Source organism: Saimiri boliviensis, chromosome 3 (assembly GCF_048565385.1).
Source record: "Saimiri boliviensis isolate mSaiBol1 chromosome 3, mSaiBol1.pri, whole genome shotgun sequence".
Taxonomy (NCBI): Eukaryota; Metazoa; Chordata; class Mammalia; order Primates; family Cebidae; genus Saimiri; species Saimiri boliviensis.
Genome location: NC_133451.1, coordinates 135,092,745 through 135,103,883, shown reverse-complemented (window position 1 = coordinate 135,103,883; position 11,139 = coordinate 135,092,745). Strand labels below are relative to the sequence as shown.

Sequence of the window (11,139 nt, the reverse complement as noted above, 5' to 3'; positions counted from 1 at the left end):
CTTTCCCATCTCCAGCTGCCCTTTAGGTACCATGCATCTTATTGCGTGGTTGTGACTTAAGCTTAGTGCTTAAGTTCTTGTATAGAGTATTGTCGCTTTGGGTTGCTGTATTTTCCAGTATTTTTCCTGTATCTCCTGGAGGGCAAAAGCCGTAACTGCTGTTTCTTAACATTTAGCATAAAATGAGGACTCAAGTACTACTGATGATTGCTCAATTGTAATTAGTAAATTGGTGAAAAATGGTGGTTTTTAATGATCAATAAAAAGTACCACGTTTCTAGTCTTAGGAAACAAAAGGTTTATTGAAATGCATGTAGATAAATTATCACCAGCATAAAACTGTTAGTGGAGTTTTCAACAAGGGGTCTTTCGTTCTTAAAATGAAGTGAAGCTTTCTAAGTCCATTGTCCAATAGGAAAATGTATTTCTCTGTTCAGATAAAGTCCTTTAAAAAAGTAAATCTCTTTTGAAATGGTCTTTTAAACATCTCCAGCCTGTGAATATATAACAAAACAAAAAAGTATTAAAAAGATATAATTTTCTCCATTGAAAAAGAAGAATTAAATATGAATGATTTAGGGCTAGTAAACAATGAAAATACTTAGGCATTTGAAACTCTAAAATTTTCTCCTATTTTTTTAAGTATATGCTAAAATTTTGGAGAAAAGAAAAATAAATAATTTACCAAGACAAAATAAATGACAAGAGGTCATAAAAATGCAAATAAAGTAAATCACTGTATTATTATATATTTAGGAACAAAGTGGAAAGGTTATCACCTCAAATAAACAATTTTTAAATAACTCTGATGTCAGTCCTTTGGAAATACAGTCTTACGTGAGTTTTAATTTCCACTGAAGGCTAAATATCCTTCATGGAAGACTTGAAATCAATAAATATAGTAAGAGAAAATAGGACGAAACTTTTAGAGAATTTCTGAAACTTTGTGAGTCAATAGGAATTAGCAGTTAACTTCCTATACATAATCCCCAGGGTAGGCTGACTCATAGTCTATTTCCACAGGATGCTCTGCTCTGACCTGTTTGGAGCCCCCCAGGTGGTGCTGCTGTCCTTCTCCAATGGCGAGTCTGTTGAATGGGATTATCTTCATAGTGGTTTTCTTCATGGAATACCACCTGGATTTCCAGGTGGCCCAAATAATGCCATTATCGTAACCATTAGGAGTAGATGCTTTTGAGTAAGTTCCACCTAAAACAAGTTGTAGATGTACATATCATCATTCTGGAATCTTTTACCTCTGCAAGTCTGTGAAGAACTGTCTATTATCACGTGCATTGACAGTTACATAAAATTTACAGCATTATCTGCTAACTGAAAATGTCGCCAAAGAGTCCTGAAATCTCAATTTATAATTAAAATAAACACATTATTAAACAATATCTGCGTTGTGACTCATGGTCATATCCACATTTTACATTTATTCATTACTAGTAGGGCTAGAAACCCAAAGTTCCCTAACTGGCCTCTTTCCCTAAGCTTATTCATCCTGGACTCAGCTACTGCAGACCATCTTTCCTCTGGCAGTTTAGAAGAGAAGGAACCACAAGCTTCCTCATGAGATCATCTCAGGTTATTTGAAAGCACAAGTTTATTGGTTAATTGAAGCAAGGCTGAGGAGCTTTATGAAATGCTTCTGGAATGCTATTTTATGTCTCTATTGTAAAGTGCAACCTCTGTTGATTTGCCGTTTTCTTGTCCTAAGGAAGCAGATATCGTGTAATTTCATAAAGGGCTTGTCAGAGCACAGCATTGGCATGAACCACAGGCTCCGGCACAACTCCTCGGTCACACAGATCAAGCATTTTTCCTTAGGGTTTCTTCTCATTGTGGGTGCAAAAATAAGTTATGTTTCTCCAATTCAAAAACGTTGTGAAAACCAGTTACTTTAAATAAACTTTGCAAAGATTCCTAGTTGGTGATTGGCTAGGACGGTGCCATCAAGAGGTAAGGTTGTTCATCTCGGTAGATGAGGAGACTATGGTTTGCTATAATCCTCGGATGGTTTGGGACACTGGTTTCACTCACCTACCTAGCAGATACGTGTGGGAAAGCCCTACTGATGCTAACCAGGTCTGGTCTGACTGGTTTGGCCTTGCCCAGGTGGTGTTGGAGTCCTTCTCCAATGGAGAGTCTACTGAATAGAATGATCTTCATAGTGATTTTCTTCATGGAATACCACTGGGATTTCCAAATAATGCCATTATCATAATATGGATCCTTTAGCATCGGTAAGGCTTCCTCACACGTAACTGCTGGGTGTGTGAGTGAAACCAGTGTTCCAAACCATTTCAGGCTTATAGTAAACCATAACCCCTTCATCTAACCCCAATCCTAAAATAAGTGTCTACTATTCTCAGACTGGTCTCTTCTCTGAAGCTTTCACAAACCCCTGCCCTTACCAGTACTTAACGCTCTTTATTCTGTTCCTCCAAACACCTGCTCACTGTGGGTATCTGACACATGGCTCATGGGAAGCCAGGTTAATGTGTCAACAAGCATCCATACAGTAATGCTGGTCTATCCAGATCTTATATGTGGTATACCTAAAGAATATACCATAACCCACATTGATAGTTTCAGGTATAATGACAAACCACTGGATATTTTGCAGCAGGTGGATTTCTTTAGAAGGGCTAAATTTAGGCATGAACTTGGTATTATCTAGTTCCAGTTTCAAATAAGGAACTTAGCTGAAATAAAGAGATATGATATCATCCCTACTATCTTTATAAATTCTTCATTTCTTCATATCTATTTTTTTTTTGCAAATACTATATTCTACACATTAATTTGGACTCTAAGGAAGGAAAACATACCTTGGTAATAAACTCCATTGAGGTGGCCAGCGTGACACTTGTTCATCCACCAACCAGATCCGTCCTGTTCAGCACAGTTGCCTTCAAACTTATCATTGTCATTGTCCCAGGTACTAAACTGCATGCCATTATGGGATGTGAAAAACTTGTCGCTAGGATCATCCCCAAAATCATAGCCATCGAAGGCATCTCCAGCATCTCCACCAATGAAGTAGGCATATGTTAGGCGGTACTTGTCAGCTTCAGGTCCCACCTTGAACATGGCATAGTCCGCAGTACTGAAAAGAAGGGAATACAGCCATCACATTCTGACCTTCCTCAGGGACCTCAGAAGTTCCCTCTTTCATAGGACAGTTCCTTGGAATTTTTAACTTTGTTTCTTAAGGTCGAAATGTGCTCATTGAGTAAGTTTTGCAAATCTGGCAAGAGGCAATGGATACGTGAACCAGTCCACAGCTGATTAACACTACCTGGGATGGGTCTAGAAGCCTTCAAAGCATTTTGAATTACACTCACTTGAATGCTTTTTTGCTTGTGTCAGTCTAAGATCAAATCCAGATGTGCAGATGACCCTAATTTTATGTTTTCTACTTTTATGTAAATGTTATGCATCATAGATCACAGAGATTATCTGACAGTGAGTGGCCCTTAATTAATGTACCAAACTTGAAGAAGGTACAGTTCCATTAGCCACTCATACCACCTGAAGCATTAGGTGCTAAAGGGCTTTTCTTTCCCAATACAGTGTGGTAGTGGCAAGAAGGAGAGCTTCTGAGAGCACTGAAGGCATTACACAAATGAAGGTTTCCATGTGTGGTCCAAAGCATGTGAACATGTGAAGGAGTTAGAACGAGATTTATTTCCTGGAAAAAAATTGTACAAGTGGGCCATAATTCTGCAGAGTAAGGGAAAGGATGGGCCTTAATGAATGAACAGAAATTTCCAGAAAATGTTTAGCCTTTTTTCTAATCTCCAGTACCTGAGAAATGGAAGATCCTCTCATAGAAGAAGGTCTACTGACTATAGCACTTTCTGGATTAAAAACCAACCAAACAAACAAACAATGAAAAAAATCCACGTGTTTGGAGACAATATAATTAACTATTCCTTAAACATAACAAGAGGGTTGGATATTTTTCTCCATTTTAATTAGGTATCCGTGCTTAAGACCTTCAAATAGCTCAAGTGAAAAGAAGCTCTAGATCACCAAAAGAGCAAGCTGATTTAATGTCAGGGTAGCTCATGATTTGACAGAATAAATGGCCATTGGAGGCACTGGGAAGTCTGAAGAGACTGGATTTGCTTTTCAACCAGGATAGTTGATAACAGGACAGGCTCTAAAGTTAAACTACCTGAGTTCAAATTTTACCTCTACCATTTATCAGCAATGTGACTTTGAGCAAGTTAATCTGTAAAATGGGATTAACAATAATACCTGCTTCAAGAAGTAGCAATTTGGACTAGATAAAATTATAATTTTATGCTCAATTTCTGGGACTGATTAAAAGTTCAGTAATTAGCTATTATTCTGAATGCCTCCAGGGTAAGTAAACGGTATCAAAACACTCAGATTCACCCTGAATAGAATCTACCTTTTTGGACTGCTCAAGAACCAAACTGACTCCTGGAGAAAATGGTGGCTGGATGGGCTGTTTGCATTTTGTCAGGCTACATTTGCCATTGTCTATTGATAGATGGAAAGTACATTTTCCAGATAATCTTTTTGTTGTTGTTTTTGTTGAGACAGAGCCTCGTTCTGTTGTGCAGGCTGGAGTGCAATGGTGTGATCTTGGCTCACTGCAACCTCCATTTCCCAGGTTCAAGCAATTCTCCTGCCTCAGCCTCACAAGTAGCTGGGACTAAAGGTGCCCACCACCACGCCAGGCTAATTTTTGTATTTTTAGTAGAGATGGGGTTTCACTGTGTTAGGCTGGTCTCAAACTCCTGACCTTGTGATCCGCCTGCCTCGGCCTCCCAAAGTGTTGGGATTACAGGCATGAGCTACTGCACCCAGCTGACAATCTTTATAATAAAAAGTCAGAAGTCCTTTCAAAACAGTACCTGGTTCTGCCATTCCAGTCTTCCAGTTGTACTCTTAAGGCATATGGGATGGCAGACTGTGTGCTTATCAAATGAATCTTCTCATTTCCCAGCCAAAATTCTGTTGTGCCAGTAGGAGACAGATGTCCAAATCCTTCTTTATATTGAATCCAGTTTTTCTTGAAATCCACACTGCCATCAAGTCTCTAATTACACATTTGCATAGGCAAAAGGAGAAAATAGATTATCAATACATGTAAAGAAAATGCTGTCAACATTTTGTCAAAAATATGAAGCATAGGTTCTATCAACTCCCAGCTAAGTGATCGCGGCCAAGCTACCTCAATTTCCTCATCTATCAAACAGGAAAAACGATGCTAACTTCTTAGGGTTGCTGCAAGGTTTACAAGAGAGAATATAAGAGAAATACTTAAGAGAGTTCCTGGCACATTGTAAATTCTAAATTAATGGTAGTGTTAAAAAAAGACACCTAGATGACTTTAGACCTCTAGCTGGATATTACTGATTCTCACACTTATGAAGGAATAGCCAACCCATTGCTCATTTGGTATCTGGCAACTAATGCTTCCACCATTCACTCCCTCTGAGCGCCCCCTGCAGGAATAGTTGTAACAGTGGCAAGAGGTAAACAGAAGGCAAAGGAGCCAAGATTCCTAATGGGTATCAGCCAGTGGCAGAGGCAACAAAGGTTCCTTGTCTTGGAGCAGCCCAAGTGTATCCTCTGGTGTGTGAAAGGGTGGTGGTGGGTGGTTGGACTTTATCGTTTTGTGATGGGCAGCCTCAGGTCTTGACCTACTTGACAAAAGAGTTCCCTTCTTGTTCTTTGTCACTGTGGTACTATGATTATGTGCCATCATGCATCTACAAAGTCAGTGCCAGCACAGTATAGAGTCAAGGCATGGACTCTGAAACTTTACTGCCTAGGTTCAAATGCTGACTCTGTTGCTTATAGTTATGTGATCTTGGGCAAGTTATTTAACCTTGTGTGTCTCAGTTTCCTTTTCTGTATACTGTATAGGAGTAACAGAAGTACCTACCTCTTAGGGCCATTGCAAGGATTAAATGAGCTAATGTTCACAAGGTGCTTAGAAAAGCATGTAGCATATGGCAGAAACAATTAAACACTTAGTAAATACACAAGGTGAGGGAAAAAAAAATTACCTTCTGAAGTACAGTCCATCCATTTCCAGACCCATCAATTTCACAGTAGACTAGGAATTGCTGCTTAGCTTTCAGAGGTTTGATAAAGTAAAGCCCACTCTGCTTAGCTCCCTTATTGGCAATGTCTTGACAATCTGGAGAAGAAGAATAGACTTTTACAGTGGTTCGAAATCCAGGTAGGACTGTGCCAGCCTTGAGAATTAGCTTTTAACATATAGTAAACTATTCATTTTCCAAGAACAATTTTCTTACTTTTCACACCATCATTCCTTTTAAACTCTGTTTTGGCTATTCAAGAAAGGTCTAGAGATTGAAATTCTTAGACTTAATGGCTAGCCACTTTCTAAACTATTTCTATGCATTGCAGTACATTTTCCTTTACGATATTTACTTTAATGAACCTAATTTCCATATAACCCTCATCACTTACCTTTCCCAGTTGTATCGTAGATTTGCACTGTGTCTTTGCAAGGTTCCTGGCACTGTGCTTCAAGCTGGGCTACCTTCTGTTTTAAGTTAGCAATCTTTTGATTATTTGAAGTATATATTTCCTGCAAAAATCTACAAACAAAAACATAAGATAACAAAAATAAATCTTTCTTTCAGAAGAATGATTTCATATTTTCTCTGGAAACTGCAAACTAAATATTTTCTCAATAATTACTTTCTGATAAATTATTCCATTCTTGGGGAAAATATAAAATTATATCACTAAATTAAGATGAATTAAAATTTTAGTATGTGTGCTGCCAAAGTGAGCACAAGATGAATTAAAATTATAAACTTTTTGAAAAAGAAAAACAAAACCAAAAAATCAATTAAAACAGGAACACAATGTTGACCTGAATCTTTTCACCTAGAATGGGACATACTGTGTCAACTCTGAACACAAATAACAAAGTCCTTGTCAATAAACAAATGTCATTGGCATTTTGCTTTTTACTTTATGCATAAGGGGCAGCAGATAACAACATGTAAGAGTAATGAGACTGGTTAACAGGAAGACTCCCCGATGCTTTACAAGCCGGAAAGGCTCAGTTCAGTAATTCACATGTGCTGAAATAGTATTCCTTTCATGTGTGTATCTACTGAGGATATACTCATAAGCTTCAATCAAATGAGGAAGGGATCTGGAACATTACTATATGTAAAATAAAACGACAGATACTTTCCCTTTCTTTTTAAATGTTTTTGGTTACATAGCTTTGGGAATTGACTGAAGGAAGTAAAAACCCTACTTTTGTAGTTACTTACAGGGTGGCTTGTAAATATTCAAAAATGACAGAAAACCATTTACAATGCATAAACTGTTCTGTCTTTCTTTGAAGTAAAAAAGGGTAAAACAAGCTATTTATCCACTTTTCCCCTCTGCTTTGTCCTAGGCAATTTCTGTACAATAATCTCCTTCAACTTCAATGATGGACAATAATAATGCAAGTAATAATAAGAACAATAATAACAATGGCCCTTTGATAGTAAAAAGAGGAGAAATCTTTCCTGGGCCACTTCTCCCTACCCACCATTTATCTCAGTTTCTCAAGCTGCTTTGAGAACAATTTAGAAAAAAAAAAATTGGGGAAAAAATTAAAACTGTATCTGAGACCTTATGTTCCTAAAGTTTATGAGTCCCTAAGAAGCTGTTTACAGCAACATTCACTTCCAAATGAAGGGAGGAGACTCTGCAGGTTCATTCTGCAATGATCAACCCATAGTTTTGCAATGTTTGCTACATTTAGTCTCTTAATATATGTTTTTTACCTGCTCCACCTTCAATATAATTTACTTTAGGAGCCAAAATCCTTACTATGTTTCTCCTTGCTATTTATTTTTTTACCACCAATTTGTCAACATTTTTATAAATAGGATTTTATTTTCAACACTCAAATTCCTATGAGATTAATTTTACGTTGTAAGATAAGTGGTCAAAGTAGCGTTTGAAGACATCTAGAACATCTTTCCCCAATGTGATTATAAGCAATTATAACCCAGCATAGGTTATAAGGCACTAAAAACTTCTACCTTCACGATGTTCAAGATAGGCATAATGCCACTGGGATATTAGAAATGGGAGAACACATTAAAAAATTACTTTCACTCAAGTATAGAATATTAAATTAAAACTAAATCAGTCTTGCAGGGCAAATTAAAATAAAAATGCTTACCGAATACTTGAGTCATGCGTTAAAATCAATGCTTCATATTTCATAATTTCTTCTAACATTTTCTTGGACTTCAGAGTCGCACCCTCTATCATATCTGTAATAAAGGATCAGAGACATAAAAATCTTTAAGCAGATAGAACAACTCAAACAACAGCAAAAGAACTTCACAGATGATTTTTTTGGGTCAGTAGTCTTTATTTTCTCACTTGGTTTTGATGGCTCATCAGGATTATAACTGACTTGGATTATTTTTACCAGCTCTTTGGCTTCTGATGTTTTGTTTTCAACTTGATGTAAGAGGTCTTCCAAAACCTGTAGATCCTTGTCTACTTTGGTTTGGTAAGTAGATAGGAAATCTGCAATGCCACAGGTAGTTGGGCAATAACTACCCTGAAAATATAACAGGAATTAAAAATGTTGACAGATGCTACACATAACGTCTATTAAGAAAAATAGGTAAAACCCAGACTATGTATTTAAAACATTGCAAGTGCTAGATTATACTTATGAGGAAATTATTTCTATTCTTCTACCCCTCTCCAATTCACACACAAAGGAAGAAACAAAAACTACTTACGAATCTTTCATCTAAGATGCAGCAGTTGTCTCTGGTAGCAACGTACTGAAAGAGAAAACATACAGACATTTCACTAGTTTATCTGTTTTATTTTCCAGCTTTCCATTTTAAAAAAAAATGTTCTGTGAAGAGCACACTTACTGCCACACATGTCGAAGAGAGTAATAAAAAAGCATAGAAGTAGAGAATTAACTTCCGGGGGTGCAAGGACCAACTCATGATGTCTGGGTGCCCGGAGTTCCGAGCCTTGTAGCGTCAGCACTGTCACCTCTCCGGCTCCAATTGTCCCTTTATGTCAGCTCTTGGGACAGCCAGGACTGCTAGTGGCTGGAGCTGATCACGGGGTCTCCTTACCAGAAGGGCGGGGAGGTCTTTCCTGTTCCTTTTTCCTCACCCTGGCCCCCAACCTATACCGTCAGCTTCCCAGATTTGGCACACAGGTTGAAGCTCCTCCTTTTTGGCCCAGCTCAAGGATTTTTCTCTGATCCAAAATTATCTGCAAAGGCTAGTGAAGCATTATCCATTGCTGTGAGGAGGCGGGCAGTCCCGGAGGCGGCGTGATGCAACTTCTTCCAGTACATGGCTGAGAGCAAACAGACCTGACCTCAAACCCAGCAAACCCAGTCTGTCCTTGTGATGGGGCCTGCTGCCATCACCCAAATTACCGAAAGAACTTTGTTAGCCTAGAAATCAGTTAACATTATTGTTTTTAACCTGTGGCTGTGGTGGGAGGAGACTGACTTCCCCCATGCCCCAGTTCACTATTCCCAGGAACGAATGACCCTGGAAATACACTCCTGTCTCTCTGTGTTAACCATATTCATAGGCTTTCAGTTCTCAGGGAGCTTTTGACCTCAATTTTCCTCTTGTCTGAAAGATGGGTATGGCACCCCCATCTGCCACAGAGAGAAAACAGCCAGGTGCCCACTTTATTGTTCTTGTGGTTCCATTAAGCTACCAAAGAGAAGAGAAAAAATCCACCTCCCTTGTATCTGAGGAAAGTAGAAGCATAGCTGAAGGAAGAGAGGCAAAATGAGATGCTGGGGAGGGGCCCTCATCTCTGTTTGTCCCTTACAGCATCCTTGTGTTCGGGAAAACATGTCTGTCATCACTGCCGACAGAGAATTGTCACTGTGCATTACACTATTATTAATGTCTCTATTATTGGTTATCCCTCATTTCTTCCTCTGGAATCAAGTTTATTATAAGTTTTTATGAAATGCCTCCAGTTTGAAAGAAATACTAATACTTCAATATTTAATTCTAAGTCTTTACAAAGGAATACTTATATGACTTGAAAACAAAGATAAATGTTCATACTCAGTAAATAATCAATAATTATAACAAAGTGAACACATCAAAACAGATTTGTTGCTTTTCTTCTCCTCCTTAATATCCCTCTCTGACTCAGCAGTTATTGTCAATCATATCACCATACCACCAGCCAATTAAGTCTCACAGTCTTTCTCATCCATCTTTTCCATTCATCTAATCAGCTGTCAATAAAATCAGTTGAATTAAACATTAAAGTGTTAGTATTCTTTCAAACAGCTTTACCTCAAATAGCATTTATAGCAACCTTATATCTATATATGCCGTATCCACTCCATTAGATTGTAAACTGATTTCTATGGCTACAGCATCTAACCTATATAGCTATATTTAACATAATTATATTTTAACACTCAACAACTATGTAATAACTTGAATCAGTTGCCTCTGTGAAGAAGTATGGGATGCAGAGGAGGAGGACAGAATTGGAAAAAAGAAAAAAACTTCATTTTTCTCAGAAAACTTTCTATATTGAGAATTTGGAATGTATGTACATATTATCCAAAAATAGACATAATCAAAATATGTAATTATTGATCATTCACAAAGATTTACATGGTACACTCATAATTGCATCTTGCTTACTTTTTAATCTGACTTGGATATGAAGAGTGACTAATATATTGCCTTTGCCTTTAAGAAGTGTATAGCACAATTGGAGAACATATAAATAAATAGTTATTGAGTTCTGGAGTCCATTTGCCTAGGTTTGAATCCCATTTCTGCAATTTACTGGCTGTGTGATTCAGTACAAGTTACTTAATCTCCTTGAGTTCCATTATCCATGTCAGTAAAAGAGAGAGAATACTTATGATATAGTATTTACTTAGTAGGACTATTACCAAGATTTGGAGGGATAGTGTGTTGAGCACATTGCCTGATCCATGGTAAGGGTTAAGGAAATGTTTGTAAGATTTATGAATTACCAAATGTATTTGACATAAAATCTATGTAAATAGGAAACTCCTTTAACACAGTCATTATTGGTAGATTTGGTTCATGGGAACAA

General features: G+C 37.6%; 1 protein-coding gene across 2 annotated transcripts; it reads right to left on the bottom strand.

The window, feature by feature from the left end:
- Window positions 1–274: 274 nt before the first annotated feature.
- FGG (fibrinogen gamma chain) lies at window positions 275–9,091 on the bottom strand. Of its 2 annotated transcripts, XM_003927956.4 has the most exons (10): window positions 8,940–9,089; window positions 8,799–8,843; window positions 8,428–8,611; window positions 8,222–8,315; window positions 6,490–6,620; window positions 6,060–6,193; window positions 4,899–5,083; window positions 2,838–3,115; window positions 1,040–1,209; window positions 275–494 (listed from the first exon to the last, which is right to left on the bottom strand). In XM_003927956.4, exons 1-10 carry the CDS (start codon window positions 9,015–9,017, stop codon window positions 480–482), a joined length of 1,314 nt encoding a protein of 437 aa, XP_003928005.1. In that variant the 5' UTR covers window positions 9,018–9,089; the 3' UTR covers window positions 275–479. The 2 variants fall into 2 exon arrangements, with proteins under 2 accessions (XP_003928005.1, XP_039334975.1); XM_039479041.2 differs by lacking the exon at window positions 275–494 and having other exon boundaries at window positions 962–1,209; window positions 8,940–9,091.
- Between the last annotated feature and the right edge of the window lie 2,048 nt (window positions 9,092–11,139).